Genomic DNA, 18,089 nt, shown 5'->3' with positions numbered 1-18,089 from the left:
TATGCTAATTGCATACAACATGTTTTATCTACATTTCTTTACTAATATCTGTAAAATAAATAATATATATATATATATATATATATATATATATATATATATATATATATACATATCTATATCTTACATTCCTTCTCAAGTTGACTCCTTAGTTTTGTTGTCCATTTCTATTCTAACTTGTATTTTGTATTTTATTCTCCTGTTTTTATTCAGTACTATTTTATTATTTTACCTGGATTTTTTTCTCTTACTCCCATTGTCTTTCTCAATTTCTCCTACCTTCCTTTTCATTCTGTCCCCTTTTCTCTCTGTCTAATTGTCCCAACTTTTTCTTCGATACCTGTCTCTCTTTTTTACTATGTTTTCCTCTTTTAAGCAGGTAAAGTACAGCTCAGTTAGAACCAACTCCCAAGGTCAGCAAGTCTTACAGGCACCTGACTTGTGTGCTGCTGGTCGGTAAAAACAAAAGTAGAAAAGGGCAAATATGTCAGCAAGGCTTGTGCCCCTCACAATTCTGGAGGCACAAGAATTCCTCTGCTTCTGTGGCTGAGTCTTGCACTACTTAAAGGAGTTGTTATCATCATTATTCGCTTCTAGCTAAGACATCAATTAATACTATTTATCAGTGTTTTTTTGTGAGAATAAAGGTGCTGGAACTCACATCACGTAGTCAATCACTGTACACACACCCACACACGTCAGTTGTATAACGAAACATAACGGTCACGCCCGCAGTAAGCACTCAGCGCGTGACCACACAACCAATCACAAGCTGAGCAGATCCACAAACCACGCAGTGCCATCACAACCAGCGCTGACGAAGCGCACATGCATCGGACTCGACACACAAACAGCCCACATGCACCGTTTTAATGACTTTGCCGCTGACCTGCTACGTTCGACAAGGTGATTCAAGTCCACGTGGACCAAACATCAAATGTTCAAAAGTTACTTTTAAAACTTGGAAAATCTGTCAAAAAAGGTGCCGGAACTCAGTTCCGGTGAGTTCTATGACAAAAAAGCACTGCTATTTATACATATGCAGTCCCTTCCACAGGTGTGATTGCTTGTTTCCAGTGCCCCAACCCTCCATTTATTGTTCCACCCAGCTAGCTGGGTCTCTTTGCATCACTAGGCTCTGTGGGTATAACGATACTTACCTTTCCTCGCCCCCCCGCCGCTCCGTCGGACCCGGAAGCCGCACTTCCAGGTTCGGCGGTCACATGACCGCCAGACCTGGGCGGGGAATTCAAATCTGGACTTCCTATTTAAACAGCGCTCTGACACTCTAGAAGTGTCAGAGCAACTTACCTGTTCCTGGCTCCTGATTCCTGTCTCCTCCGGGTTTCTGCTCCTTGTGTGTATTGATCTCCTGTGTACCGACCCGGCTTGCTGACCCTTCTGGATTCTGTTGCCCCTGTGTACCGACCCGACTTGCTGACCTCCCTGATTGCCTGTGCTCCTGACCCGGATTGTCTGACGCTCCTTCCTCTATACGTTTATCTGCCATCTCTGTGTACCGACCCAGCTAGCTGACTTCGCATCTGTTCTGGTGACCCGTGTACCGACCCGGTTTGATTGACTCCGAGATTGTCTCCCGAATCTGTCTGCATTGCCTACCTGTGTACCAACCCGGCCTGGCTGACTATTCTCATCCTGCTCTTATTCTGTTGTACTACATCTTGAGGCAAACCTGAGGACCGCGACCTGCGACTCCTGGCAGCAAAGCCCATCCCGCCTTGCGGCGGTTCTTGGTGAATATCGGGGAGATCGTAAGACTCCGCACCTCAGGTAAGCCAGCGCTAATCAAGGTTAGTAGTGTATCCAGTAATCCGTTACAGTGGGTTAGAATGTGAAGAGAGCCATTGCACATGCAAGTATGAAAGCCAAGCTGTCAGTAGGACATCAAATGTGCATCAATACAGTTCACATCACAGTTGTTGTAACAAATGGGTGCCAGACCACCTCTCTGTAAAGTCCATTATTTTACTAAACACCTTCAACATAGTAATTGGCATAAAATCTTACACTTTTATATCTTGCACAAGAGGTGACACACAACTGTATGGGCCTGAACTTAACTTGGACACTATCTCTATCTCCATCATTGAGGGTCAATTAGCTCTTTTCAGACACAAACCTCACTGTCTCTCTCTCTACCCGTTTTCCATTTTCTGCCCTTCTCCTTGGGAAATGAGAGCTTTAGGAGAATTACACACATATTTATGTTACTTCCATATTAAAATCAAATAAACAATACTAATGCTGCCACAAAAACAAGTTTGGTCCGTCAATTTGGTCTTTTTATTTTTTATAAATTAAATTGGACCATTATACTGAACGTGGCACCACTTTAAATAATCATAAAGGAAGAGAGTTAAAAAAAGGCAATCTTGGTAATTTACAATTTAATGGTGCAGTATAAATTTGTGTCTCATTTAAATCTAGGGGTAAATATATGAACATGCGGGTTCTTCAACACCCGCGTGTTCAGCGTGTTCGGCGATTAAATTTCAAGCGGCGCTGCATTGTAAAGGGAAACTTCCCTTTGAAATTTAATCGCCGAACACGCTGAACACGCGGGTGTTGAAGAACCCGCATGTTTATTCCCTTTACAATGCAGCGCCGCTTGAAATTTAATCGCCGAACATGCTGAACACGCGGGTGTTGAAGAACCCGCATGTTCATACATTTACCCCCTAGTGTTCAAATGCACTTTGGTCACATCCCTGCCCTACATTTGATCTGATGGCTTTTCACCTCTGATATGGTATTGAAATCAAGCCTTGCAGTATTCCATGAAATTAGGTGTGCTTTTAAACCTGAAAGCGCATAATCTTGTGCGCACTATAAAATTTTATTGTATTAATAAAGATATACAGAAATTAGCATAATTGAGATTTTTCTGCATAAGTAAAGTCCATATCTGCCCCGATCAGTCATCGATCATTGACAGCAAAAAATTGCTCCTTCACAAAAAATAATCTATTTTGGAAGGCAAACACGTGCCTCCCGTCAGAAAAGCAGTCATGCTGGTAAAAAATAGTGTATGGACTAAATACAAAAGATACAATAAATGTATAATATTTCAAGTTGCATAGGGCATTGTGACCTGGTAAATGTATGGCCTATGTGAGGGTTTGTGAGAAATACTCCAAGTTTTAGAGGAATAATACACACAAAAGACCATTGCAGTGTTTTATTCAGTGCTTGCCACATAGGGGCATATTTAAGAAAGCACGATAGTGCTCTTACCGTGAAATTAAGGTCCCTCTGTGTCCTCCGCATATTTATGAAAGGTGCATCGCAGCAGATATCGTGGATATCTGCTGCTTTGCACTCCTCTTCGTTTTTGGGAGCAGTCACCATTCAACAGTATGGTGACTGCTCTTGGCCGCAATCTAACAAGTTTCGAAAAAACATTTTTTTCGGAAACTTGTCTTGATAATGCCATAATTATCATAATTGTCAGATTTCAGGGCTGTCAGCTCTGCTCCAAAGAGCAGAGCTGGACAGCGCATGTTGCTCTCTCTGCTACTATAGTTGCAGAGACAGAGCGGGGATGTTTTTTTGCGCATGTGCAGTTTTTCGAACTGCACATGCGCAGTTCCAGAGTAAAGAAAAATGAAGAACATCTGGAGGAGATCCGTGGACACCGCTTTCCGAAGAGGGGGGTAAGTGTGATTTTTTTTTAATCACAGAAACAGCAGTTTATCGGAACTGCTGTTTCTGTGATCCGTTTTTAATAAATTTGAGAAATAGTTCAATCCTTATCCATGCGATAAGGATTGATAACTATTTTTCATTTTTGCCGATGAATGATAAATGTGCCCCATAGTAACTAGATTGTGCATACAAGAGGGGGAATGTGATTTATGAAAGCACAGTCTCTCTGCTAGGTCAGTTTACAATGACACCCTAAATCATCATATGCCCTGTGCAGCACCTCGTTTCACATATAACTTGCTAAATGTATGTAATGACTGGCAAAGGGAATAGTAAATCAAATCCAGTGCCTGTCGCAAACAGTGTTGCTTCCATGCCAGTAAACAAGGCTGTCCAGCTGGATGGGGTAAATGCTAAATAATAATCAAACAGAAACCCTACAGTTACACAGTGGTCAGAGAAAAAGACACAGGTCAAATAAATTCAACCTTCAAAAGGTGAGTTACAACACTATGGTTGTATATCTATTATTAAACCTAATTAGAACAAAGGTCTTTAATATATTTAGTGTGTGTGTGTGTGTGTGTGTGTGTGTGTGTGTGTGTGTGTGTGTGTGTGTGTGTTCAAACAGCCTTACTGCAGTAAACATCACAACATGTATAGGCAGCTTAAAAGGGAGGTAATACCAGAGAAGAAATAAGCTAGCGCTCGCTATAGCCCATATTATATATGGTACCAGCTGCAGGGCAATATAAATGCCCATATATGTATACAAAACAAAGACAGTTCTTATCAGCGTGGTGTTCATACACCAAAGAACTATACTATAGGGATCTTCCTAAAACATGACATGACAAAAGGGATGAGATAAGCAAGGACATGGTTAAAATGACAGATAATTTGGGTGCCAAGAGGATCCCTTTGAATTGACATGTCAGGGTAAATGCTCTCTCTGCCTTAAAATAAACAGACTCTGAACTGAATCTTATAAATTGCATATTTATTTTATTTACACTGTATATACTACATAAACAGATTTTTTTATGCTTTAAATATACCATAATAAATAATATACCATAGTAAATACATTGAGTAAACTTAGTTCAGTAGTTGCACTGCCTATATAACAAAAACAACGATAGACTTGCTAGAGACCTTGGTCTGAATTCCACTGTCAGCTCATTGTGACCTTGGATAAGTCATTCTGTCTCCCAGGCAATTAGATTGTAAGCTTGATTGGACAGGAAAATGTGTGCCTGAAACATTCTTTGTAAAGCTCTGTTCACAGTTGCGTGCGGTATATAAATATGGGACAGGTGAGCCATATGATTTACAATGCGATTTTAGATCTACGTCCTTAAATGTACCATATTATATTAAGAATATGCATGTCATTTTCCTCATATATACCTACAATAGTATATTAATATACAATCTCGTCAGTCTGTCAGTGGGAAATCATGTTGAGAATTTCCATTACTTGAACTGCACATAACTCAATTTACTAACACTCTCATTGGAATTTCACAACTACTCACAGCTATATTTATCACACATTGCTTGCATACTTTTAGTCCATTCCTAGTAAGTACAGCACTCAATATGCTTATTTATTACTGTTAAAGAACAGCTATTTTTTGGGATTAAGAAACAACATTAAAATTAACAAGTAATAAATTAGCAATAAAATGCTAAAACATGCAAATATTAGTTCACTAGTCCCATGCTACCTATGTGGCTCTCTCTGTTTTGAAAAAGCTCTGAAAGGTATTGTACTTCTGAATTTCTTTGTTCCATTTCCCTATGTGCTCCCTGAACTGCAGTTCCTCCCAGTAAACAATCAAAATCAACGTTTGAGTGAGTGACCAATGCTATACAGGCAATATTAATCTCAGAGGTGGCAACAGGTCACTGATACCTAAAAGATCGCATACCACTGCAGCCATCACTGAATCCAAAGCTAGAGTTAGGAACCAACCATGCCATTTGGTTCTTGACCCTGTGGTCTATACGCACACAGGCTTACTCAATAAGCCAACTGAAATATATGTGCAAACATGTTCATTTTTGCTTGTAGGTGCTTCATAAGTTTCCAAAATATCCTAAGCAGTTATAGCCTGTATGTGAATAATGTCTACTGTAACTTGGGTGTTTTTGCTATAGCCTTTTCCATTCCAATTTTAATTGCTTATAATGGGGCAGCATGGTGGCTTAGTGGTTAGCACTTCTGCCTCACAGCACTAGGGTCATGAGTTCGATTCCCGACCATGGCCTTATCTGTGTGGAGTTTGTATGTTCTCCCCGTGTTTGTATGGGTTTCCTCCGGGTGCTCCGGTTTCCTCCCACATTCCAAAAACATACTGTTGGGTTAATTGGCTTCTATCAAATTGACCCTAGTCTGTGTGTGTGTGTTAGGGAATTTAGACTGTAAGCCCAATGTGGCAAGGACTGATGTGAGTTCTCTGTACAGCACTGCGGAATCAGTGGCACTATATAAATAAATGGTGATGATGATGTTACATTTCTGCTACTTTTTGCTAAAATGGTAATTGCTATACTCACAGCTTAAAACATTTTAGAGCATATTTATCAAAGACATTTTTCATTGACATCCCCCGAAAACAGCAGTTTTTAGGGGATAGCCGCATATTAAAGTATCCCCTTAAATTATGACTAAGGCATCGGAGATATCTGCTGCTTTCCCTGTCACTTTGAACAAAAGCAGTCCCCATAGGTCTCTATATGGACTGCTATTTTGCACCACTTAACAAGTTCCGAAAATCAAAGGTTTTCAGAACTTGTGCCTGATGGCTAGCTGAATCTTACTGCTCTCCCCTCTGGTGACCACTTTGTAATACTGACCATAGACCACATAGGGGACAGGTCTTTGCAGGAACAGCAGTTTTTAGTGACTGCTGTTCCTAGTTCTTGTGATAGCATTTGGTGGTAACACCAGGGCAAATCTTAAAAAGAGGGAAGCTGGACAGCAGAATCCAAATGGACTTCTATGTAATATGTGAGTTTTCAAACTGTCTAAGGGGTATATTTAAGAAAGCACGATATTGCACTATTGTGCACTTACCGTGTAAATTAGGCCACGATGTGCTCTCCGCAAATTTATTAAAGGTGCATCGCAGCAGATATCATCGATATCGGCTGCTTTGCACTCCTGAACGTTTTTGCGAGCAGTCACCATTCAACAGAATGGTGACTGCTCCTGGCCGCAATCTAACAAGTCCCGAAAAAATGTTTTTTTCGGGAACTTGTAGTGTTAATGTACGCGTACATCATCCGAAATGCTGGTAAAATTTCTGTTCTTCGTTATGTCCAGCTCTGCTCCGGAGAGCAGAGCTGGACAGCGCATGCGCAGGGAGTGATCTTGTGATCCCTACCTGTCAAAGCCTCAAGCTCTCCGGGCGGCACATGCGCAGTAACATGAAGAAGAGAAAGTATACCGAAGAGGAGGAGATCGGGAGACAGCGCGACCAAAAAGGCAGTGGTGAGTATGGTTTTTTTTATCACAGAAACAGCAGTTTTTCGGAACTGCTGTTCTGTGATCCATTTTTAATAAATTTGAGAAATACATCAATCCTTATCCATGCGATAAGGATTGATAAGTATTTCTCGTTTTGCCCGATAAATGATAAATGTGCCCCTATTTCTTAAAGTAGCAATCCCATTAAAAAATCAGGTGTGTTTTATTAAATACAATTCAATGTGGAAGTATTTTGCCCTTGTTTTTTTCTACATGCTGATATTATTGATCTATGATTCTGGACTACCAGTCACATGATGTAGTAAGCAGAGACGCTTTGGAATGCCCCTCTGTGCTCTGTCTGCACTGTGACATCTTCCTTCTCATCCTGCCATCACATAACATACTGAAAGCTGGGAGCCTGTGTAGCAGACTGTGTCTGGCAGCCATTGTAATTTTCCAGCTTCTGAAAAGGAGATTATTTGTAGGTATGTAGCTGGGAAAAATTATATAAGATGCATACTTGAAAAGTAATTAACTAGCTATTTAAATGTAAAAAAATATTCTAGTTAGAATTGCTGCTTTAGGATATTTTGCATTAGATATGAAATAATTTGAATAGAATACATTAAAGAAAGAAACTACACATAAAGTATAGCTTCAATCAATCTTTTACAAATACTGCAACTGTTTGTCATTGCAGTTTCCTCAGGAATACAATTTAAAATCTTTGTTCTGCACCAACAAAGATCTTTTGTCAAGTCTCTATATACCTACCAAATATAAACTCTGATCAGCCAGTGACAAATCCTATCATCCTACCTTACTACAACTTCCTAATCCCACCTCAAAGATTACTCCTGTGCTGTGTCTCAATATCTGGAATGCAGTACTGTTCCCTACCCTAGCTCAGAGTTTCACAACTTTTTGTAACATGTACTACTGTGTGATGATTAAGATGTACCCCCTAAAGCAGTAATGGTCAAGCTGAAATAATTTGGGGGTGGCATTAAACTTCATAAGGGCCACACATTAAAAATAATACATTTAATCAAAGGAGACAATTATTTGTAATAACATATCAGCAGGCAAACAAGTGTTACAAGCTATAACAAACAAGTCTGACAATATAGCAGGAAGGAGCTAAGGGCCGCATACTAAGTACCCCTTAATGTGTTTCCATGTATTTATTATTATTACGTACCCACTAATCAGAGTAAATACCATTTATACCAATTATTCCTTATGCATTTAAATGTTTTTAAAATACACTTTCTTATTGGTTCTGTATATTTAATATTTACTAATAAATGCAATGTTATGTTGCGTTAATAGTAAAACTGAAGTATCCCTTAGATCCAGCTGATGCATCCATTGGGGTTCGCATACCACAGAGAACCTTGGGTTCAGCTCATTTGAATACCCCATCTTCTATCACTGATGTCCTCGCTTGGCAACATCTCTTCTTTCTGCTCATAGCACTACATCATATCTTCACTGGACTTTATTTCATTCTAGCTTCCAAAATATATTTGTGGCCGGTCAATACAGGATTATTGAGCACTTGAGAAAATACTTGTGGTCATATTTGTGGGACATATTTGCGTCTGGTCCTTTATTCTGACAAGAACTGGCTCCTTTTGTTTCATTCCCTTCTTTTTCACTTAATGTACCAATCCAGATATATTGATTTATGATTCTGCTGTACCAAGATGATGAAGCTGTACAAATAAAAGGTTAATAATCAAATACATAAACACACAGCCCACAGAGAAAAATATTTATTATTACCATACACAAATTCACACCACAGTTACCAACAGTCTGCATTCAATTGTACACACAAATGGCCTTGATAGTATACAATCATGCATAATACACTTTTTACTGTATATGTACTATATACTGTGCACATATAGCCCTAGCAATCACTAACCTTCATTTCAAAATCAACTTTAAATTACATAATTGTGTACATATCATCAAGCACATAGCTTCCCCATGTCCATATCCAATGTACAGTACACAATACCGTTCATATATAAATATTATCTTTACTTCACCAACATATTTATAAATCTTGCATTACACTGAACAAATACCATCCAATTAATTGGTGTATATTCAGTTATATAAATAGATCTAAAAACACATACGCACACACAGATGCATCCAGTGAACTTCCCAAATCTGAACCTGAACTTGATGCAAGCTCCATTTCACATCGTTATTACTACAAACCCTGTGTACACCCCATGCACAGGCTGCCCTGCTCAGTATATGCCGTCTATACCACCAGACAGCAAGGGAGGGAGGGGAGCACTTATTCACACAGCATCTCAAACCACACATGTTAATTGAATTGCACATTCCCTCCCACTCTCCCAGGGTGTATCGATCCGCACGTGACGTCACTATCGATAAGTTTTGCGGAAAAAGATTCAAGTTCACGCAAATCAGTCCCGGGGTGACCCGGAGACTTGAGGAGAACGCTGCTGCACTTTGGGGATTACAAAGCATGCACTCCTCCGACTGGGTGGTTTTGATTTGGCTAAAAAGGAATTAAGTGAAGAGGGGGAGAGAAGAGACTGGTCCAGCCCGGAGATTGAGTCCAGCCTGTGTGAGGTGGGAGAGGAAAAAAAAAAAAAAATCCCAACACAGACAATATCGCTTCAATATCCCCCAAGATGGCCGCCAATGTGGGATCAATGTTTCAATATTGGAAGAGGTTTGATCTGCGGCGGCTGCAGGTGGGTGACCGAGGCTTTGGCTTTTGGGGGTTGTGGGGTGAGGGGGGGGGGGGCTGTCAGAGCGGGGACCCGGGCTGGAGGGGCGTTGGTGTAAGGGGAGGGGGGAAACTGTTGGATTGATAGTATATTAGGAATTGATCCTCTCTCTGCCTTTGTTCAGTTCAGTCATTGATCAGCCTCCATAGAGCTCAGTGTGCAGCCATAGAGCTCTGTGTGTCTGGCAGAGCTGGCCAGGCAGATGGGGGTCTATGGGGGAAAGCACAGGAGTTTCATGGAGCTCATAGCACTGAATAGATGACTCCATACGTGGGGTCTTTGACATGTCCTGAGTGAGGGGCACTCTGTCCTCCTGCCTGGCCAACCAGTGACCGCTGCACCAGACAACGATACTTAATACCTGTGTATAAAACATCCGATATTAAAAAGCTGTGTGGTTCGTATTGCCTTTGCTGTATGAAAGACCCATGCTGTAAGTTGTCATCGATATAGGGTAACACTTTTTAATGGCTGGGATCATGTTGGAGGAAATGGTCTGGCAGAGGTCCGTGTAAGAGAGGCTCTTCTGCTCAATGACTCACTTTTAATGAGTGTTTTTTTTTTTTTTTTATGGTACTGTGGACGTTACGTGGGGTAAATTGTGTATAGTAGTGAAACTCACTTTGTAAAGAATATGTCTGGTCGGTCTTGGGCTACACGGATGACCCTTACACTTGAGCCTTTGCAGTACTAGTATAGCTGAACTTGGTTATCTTTATGTAAAATCTTTGATATTGACCATATTAAGATTTTGGCTTTTGGTAATAGCTGATGGCTGTTAGTGGCAGTGATGTCATGCTGCATCAGAATAGGTAATAGTTCATTGCCAAAAGAATCTGCATAACCCTATAGATCATGACTATTTATAATGCACACTCACTTTTATTGAGCCCACTTTCTCTGCAAAAAAAAAAAAAACAATCAAAAAGCAGCCAATTTGCAGACCAAACTCGTTTTATTGTTTCAACTTTGTGTGGCCAGTTCCAGACATTATGAAAAGGGTCTGTGCACATAGCCTCTGAATCAGCCACTGTGACATCTTGCTACTGAAGCTGGCTTTCACATGAAGGGTTCCCAGTTTAACGCCTTCACTCCTAGAGCATCTATTGTGTTGCTAGAATCTGTGTTTTGCAAGTGAATACTGAAGTTACTGTAATTATGGGTAGTGTGTTAAGAACCCAGGCTGCAACAGTACAGTACCATGCTTTGCAATTTGCATTAACTTAATATACTGTGGTTGTTGAACTTTAGTTATTGCTTCCACACACACACAATATGTGCAAAATTAAAATATACTTGATAATTATTTGAAGTACTTAAATTATTTAAACTATATAAATTCATCTTCACATTTCCTTTACTTTATAATGTAAATTGTATTGCATATATGTTGGAATTTCTAATATTCTTATTGTTCTATTATACATGTAATAATTTCAAATATGCTAACCTTTATCTTTGTCCTTATATTTTTTTTCGGTCATCCCTAATGAAGACAATTTATCTAGAACTGTACTAAGTTGTGTTGAATAATTGAATTATTGTGTGTGTATATGTATATATATTCTGTATGTGTCATTTTCATATACTAAAATAATTAGTTTAGAATCAGTGGAGATTTCAGTTCAAATCTTACTTATAAGCTCAGGCATATAATATATAGACATAACGTAATCGTTGCAGGGAATGGCATGGTTTTTAACTGTCTTCTCACCACCCAGTTGGCTGTGATCGGAAATGGAACTGTATTCCCTGCTAATGTTTGTAAATCAGACCTGGGCATTCTCAGGGCAGTGACTCTTTATTTATGATTGATGTTCTGTAACATAAGGAATGACAAGAGCATGGCAAACAGATATGTGCGAAAGCAAAAGCAGGTTTAGATGTGCTCAGGGCTGGCTGCGATCCTCCTATTGTTATTCAGGTCTGGAGGATTTCAACTTGCCCTGGTATTTGGATTCATTCATCCCTGAATGTCAGTTAACAACACTTTCATTAAGCAAGTAATATTCAGTGCTCTAACCTTTAGTCTGTGCGCTTTTAGTGCTGTGATTGGCTGCCTCTGTTTTTAAGCTTCCTAGAGCTATACATTTTATTAGATTAAAATGACCCCTTCCAGTTCTCTTCGGGTCACCTAATTATGCGTGCAGCTGTAGCGGTATTGGTCTGTGAAATTACCAATAAGCCTTTTGTTCTAACGTATAAAAAGACAGCTGACCTGATGGCAAAGCTTCAGTGTATGTTTGCTTAATGCACATTGTATACATCCACCCCATAACATCAAACAGGGGCTTGTGCATATACTAGAGAGTGAAAAAAATTACTTGCTTTGTTTAATCTCAAACTGCTGTCTAGCTGCTCATTTACATGGATATTAAACAAGCTTATCCCTCTAGGAAATCGGAAACATACAAATGGTTTGGAAAGGGACAGAACACGCCAGTTCTTTTTATAGACCAAATTGCTTTCTCTGTTCTGCAATAATACATTAAAGGTTTTAGGATTTTTTTAATTTTTTATAATTTCTCATCTTCCAACTTGAAAGCATTTTGCTGATGTATCTGTGTTGTTTATAAGAAAAAGATATAGTGGTTTTGTTATAAACTAAGTCTGAAACCTACATCATCACTTTACAGTTATGATCTGTGTGGGAGAATGTTTACTTGCTTTCAAAATTACTGCTGCGATTCCAGTTTTCAGAAGCAACATTGGTGTAACACGCTCTTTCTGTAGAAAACGTAGAGATGTAAATGACACACATCCTAAGTATCTCTATCTCTAGTTTATAAGGACACTTCCAAATTTGAAAGATTTTCTGCGACTGACCAATGAAACATTTTTGTTGTCCATCCTTAGTGAAATCTTTTGGAATCTGTATGCTAAATCAAACACAACTAACCCACAAGTAAAAACAGCCACACATATGGTGACTTGTGTACGTCTGCTTGTTGCTGTGATTGCTGAATAGTACAACTGGACTTAATTTGGCCATGCACATTATGGTTGAATAAGGCAGATTTAGTCATTTGTTGGGCAGGTCACATAAACAGGATTCCAGGGTTTGTCAGTGTTGGTCGTTGAATGCTTAAACAGGCCGACGGTCATCTTAAACAGGATTTTGGGGTCTTTGGTGAATTTTTATTGAATTTTGTATCAAAATGTTTGCGCATCTCTATCTGTAGTAAAGCTTAGTTGCCTAATAAATGTGACTTTGTTTTTTAGTATTATGACCCCAGAAATACCACTACTTAGAACTTCTGCTAATCCCAATAACCGTTTTCTGCATAGTAGTATCTGTTACCCAGAGCAACTGAACTAAACAATATTTCTTTCTCCATAGACATTACATTTTCTTTTAAACTAATGCTTTAAGTGACCATATTGTATTGGAGATTGTCTGTTATATTCTAATAGATTTCATAGCACCAAAAGTGAAAGTGACAATGTCCTTTTAAAATAAAGATTGCTACAACCGTGTAGCATAATAGTGTGGATTAGGGACACCCATTCCCTGTTTAGGGCATTGCAAAGTGCTCTAGGTAAGTCTGGCCGGCTTATTCTTCAAAATGAAATAAATTGAATGAAAAGTGTTGAATTTAGCAAAAAGCTTTTTGGGTAGCCACATATTATTAACCCACAATACTCTGGGATTTAAAATAAATGAATAAATTAAAAATAATAGCTTTCGGTAAATTAGCTACCCGCTAAATATAAGGGACCAGCTATTCCCATTGCATGATAACATTAAGCAGAATTCACCTGTAAAGTCATAACACAATCCTTTACTAAGGGGATATCGTAATACAAAGCATTTCGTTTTTTGGGTGGAATATAATAAAAACCAGGTCCCAAAAGATTACCAAGGTTCCAGCGCTCATATAATCTGGCGGGTCCCCTGGGCAGCACACTGCCAGTGTGAGCAAGCGGGTACAAGCTTTGCAGAGGTGGACATGTGCCAGACACCCGCCGGATAGTGTTAATGCTGGACCCAAGGAAAATAAACAAAACTGAAGAATTCATTATCTTTTTTAATGTGTCTGCCCATTGTTAGATTCCTTGTTTTCTACACTGATAGTGCTATAACAACTGTACCCATTTTCCTTATAGTGAAATCAACCCAGTTATGAAGGTGTGGATAATGTGTGTTTGGACATGCATCACCTAGAAATATGTTATCCTTTTAAAGAATCTGTATTTCTGGGCGTTGCTGCTGTGCTTTCCGTTCTTCACTTGTTTGTGCTCAAAGATTATCAAGCCATAGCATAGCTTTGTAGGTGCACTTGGCATCCAGTTCTGCAGCCCTTTCTCTAAGGCTGGCAGGGTGTGCTGGGACTTCTAGTTTCATAACATCTGGAGAATCGCCTCTAAACCTATTTTGTTTTAGGCAGCATAGATCTGTTTTAGTACCAAGGTGTAATAATGTGTTTTTTTTTTTTCTTTTTTCCCATATTGGATATTTTACATTGCAATGTTCATTTGCCCTATATAGCATTTTATCTATTTGTATTTCTCTGCAGAATAATTCAGGACCTTTCTTTAATTTGATTGCTGGATTGCTTTACTAATGCTGCATCATTTTACTGTCCTGTGTATTCATGTCACCCTAATTTGGTGTAGTTAATATACTTGGTTGTTGGTGTTCATTTTATTGGTTTGTAATGTTTAGCAATGAAACTTTAAAGATGTGTTATGAAGACAAGTCACATATTACACTATGGGGCAGATTCAATTACAAGCAATGCCCGGTCGAAACCTCGCATGAGGCATTAATGTGTGTAGTACCACCAATTAAGGTACTGAAATCTTCACTCATATTTCCATCCCATAGATTGTAAGCTTGCCCCATAGATTTCAAGCTTGCCAGCAGGGCCCCCTTACCTCTCTGTATGTATTACCCAATATTGTTTAATTACTGTTTGTTCCCAATTGTAAAGCACTACGGACTCTGCTGGCGCTAAATAAATGATGATGATGATATTTGCTCACACGTCTGAGCAAATAAGCAAAGATTTTAACACCGAACATGTTGTGGAGGATCCTCATGTGTAATTGAATGTGCCACTATGTATTACTTCTGTCTTCACAAATACACCTCCACATAATGCCCACTACATTTATGATTGTGTAATTTCATTGCAGGCTGCAAGAGACTGGGAACGAGATCCCAGGCTTCCTTGGTTAGCGTAATGGTCCTACAAACTCAATATAAAGTGTTGACTTTTGGAATGTCGTAATTTCTAATTCCAGGACTATACTGGGAAATAAAATTTTGGAGAGTCTGTATTTTTGGCTCCTTAATAGAACCTCTATGCCAATATCCCAATACAAAACAGTATCCTTTAAATCGACTCAATTGCACTGCAAAAGCAGTTATCCCGGTTCATTGGTGGTCTCATACCCCTCCAACATTAACAGAATGGCTAGTCAGGATAGAATAATTTATTATTATTATTATTATTTTTTATTTATAGAGCGCCACAAGGTATCCGTAGCGCCGTACAAGGACAAACAATGACACAGTACAAGGTGAAACAGCACAGTACAAGTAACAGTAAGCACTATATCTCTGGGGGCTCAGGCTCAGCTAACGAGAGGGAGGGGAAAAGTAAGTAAAGGCAGGTAACTATGGCCCAAGAGGGTGGGCACGGATGACAGGTTGAGAGTCACTGAGGGGAGCGGAGAGAAGCGAGAGGAGACAGAGGGACCGAGAGGAGGTGAGCTGAGTAGCTGGAGAGCACAGTTAGAAGTGATGGAAACAGGAGGTAGGAGAGCCCTGCTCAAAGGAGAGTACAATCTAAAGGGACGGGAAGACAGACACATGGGTGAGACGGAGAGACGGGAGAAACGGAGACGGAGGGAAGAAGGGATAAGGGAGAGAGAGGTACCCGACCGGTGGGAGTTTAGGCATGAGACTGGAAGGCTTTTAGGAAAAGTGGATGACATTATCCTCACCTCTTGTAATAAATTTGAAGCCTACTGCGCCAAATGAGGCAGTTGGTTAGAATTTACTGACTCTGCTATATAATTCCATACAGTCCACACCAACCTGAGATGGTTGAACATGGTCGTAGTCTCCACGACTATCTATATGTTGTCCTGGACCCTGGGTTATCATTCATCACATTTCCTTTGTTTCCCGCTCCCATCACACGCTCCCTCCTCGTTTCCCTCCCTGGATTATTATTGTATTTGTGTTCTCTTGTGCTAGTCCTTGCCTTAAAGTGGATGATATTCTGTGATTTATATCAACTTAACTTTAATATTTTATATTGTATAATATCTATATTGACAGCTACAGTCCAGACACTCTGTTACACTTTATGCGCATAATTAACATCACAGATGTAATCCACATCACAGATGTTGCGGTACCGTAATGACACTTTACACGCGAAGTCACAGGCGCAAATCCTAATTGAATATGCCCCAAAGTGTTTGTTGCATCACCGTAACATCCTGTAGCTCTTTCCTGTTTTTTTCCATTTACCGCTTTGATACACTTTGTATGTTGTATATGTATGGTATTGGTTTACTTTTTTCAATAAAAAAAGATATTTTCCAAAAAAAATAAAAATGTGACCGGACGGCTGACCCATAATAACGAGAGTACCAGCTTCTTTATCCAGTGTTGGCAACGTTTTTAATATTACCAAGTAACCAAGAACTATGCTACGCTGTAAAGTGTTGGACATTTAGAAAAATAAAACAATTCCTTTATTTCTATTCGAGTAAAATGGTCTTGCATCCGTTATTACATCACCTAGTACCTGTACACCGCCACTCTTGCTGTAGTACACACATTTTTTGTTATCAAACATGCTGAGATGTTCATGAGAAGTCAGACACAAGTGCACCTTAAAGGTAGGTGATGTGAAGTGCACCAAAGCTTCCACCAGAGTGACAACTGCTACACATTCCTTTGGCTTTCAGTGACTGGGACCTGGTGCATTTCACAAAAAAGTGTTTTCATAGGGTGTTATCACTTGGAAAAATTGCAGTGTGGCCACGATGCAGTAATTGTGTAATATAATTGGACATGTTTTATTCTTTTATCGGGTAACAGCATTACTTTGATATATCTGCAGGAATTTGGGATATATAGAGAATTGTGGTTATGGCATGTGTAAATTGAGATAACCGTACAGGGATTATGGGGGGACCCCATGATAATACTTACTACTCCCAGTGAGTTGTAATAGTTTGCATTATCATGACTGATGAATGGTTGTATTTGCATTCTAGTAATGAAGTCCTGGGCATGTGGGCATCTTGTCAGGGCCACTCAATCTTCAGGAAGATGAGAGGGCATATAGATTTTGGTATCAATCAGACAGCAGTTTCCATTAAAGTAGACAGGGTACCAATCAAAATACGTACCAGTGAATTGGAGATTATGGGGGTGCAAAGATCTTTGTATAACCTTTTTAGTGGAAGCTGTTTGAAAGTGATTTTCATTAAGACTAATCTAAAGATGTCCTTGCTAGTATAGTTGCTGTGTGCGCTCCATGCCTTCTGTATGTGGCTAGCAATAACCAATGAATGATCTGTTGATACCAGCATAGAGAATAAAATGCATGGCATCTTAATTCCTGCAGAATCTGGATTACCATGTCTATTGCACAATAACAAGAATACGAGCTCTCTAGTCATTTTATTGCACCATTAGTATGCCCAGTGAAGCATGAGGAGATGTTGAACGATGAATTAAGGAGTGCATTTTATATTTTTTTCTACAATGTATGAACCTGTTAGGCAATCATTTTATAGAATTCAGCTACATTTTCCCAGTTGTTTGGCATATACTGTACAAACGCTACACTTTTGAGAGGTTGAAAAATGGAATGTATGTTGGGAGATTTAACCCCGATTAACTATATACCAAAGTAATTTGAGAATAAATTGCCAGTCAGCACCTGCTCTGCTAAGGAGTAACTTCATGTCTGTTAAATAATTGCCCCCTCTCTGTGATGCTACCACAGATACACACAGCACACGGACAACTGCACTAAAATGGAAATAAACATGCAAATAACACAAGGTTGCGCAAACTGCATTGACAAGAATTAAAAAAAAAATAGGTGTATGAAAGTTACTTACCTATATGCTCTCCAGTTTACATCCACCTTGCCTACATTCCTGTGTTCTCGCCCCCATCCTATCCA

At 39.4% G+C, this 18,089-nt stretch overlaps 1 protein-coding gene across 1 annotated transcript in view; it reads left to right on the top strand.

The window, feature by feature from the left end:
* The first annotated feature begins 9,430 nt into the window (after positions 1-9,430).
* The window catches only part of CUX2 (cut like homeobox 2), a 294,270-nt gene continuing 285,611 nt past the window's right edge, over positions 9,431-18,089 (top strand). The window contains exon 1 of the mRNA XM_075178474.1: positions 9,431-9,891. Within this exon, the coding sequence (XP_075034575.1) occupies positions 9,829-9,891 (63 nt within the window). The 5' untranslated portion in view covers positions 9,431-9,828. The remainder of the gene's footprint in view (positions 9,892-18,089) is intronic.

This window comes from Mixophyes fleayi, chromosome 1 (assembly GCF_038048845.1).
Source record: "Mixophyes fleayi isolate aMixFle1 chromosome 1, aMixFle1.hap1, whole genome shotgun sequence".
In the NCBI taxonomy this organism is placed as follows: domain Eukaryota; kingdom Metazoa; phylum Chordata; class Amphibia; order Anura; family Limnodynastidae; genus Mixophyes; species Mixophyes fleayi.
The sequence above is the reverse complement of the archived record's forward strand: the minus strand, read 5'-3'. Positions and strand labels throughout refer to the sequence as shown.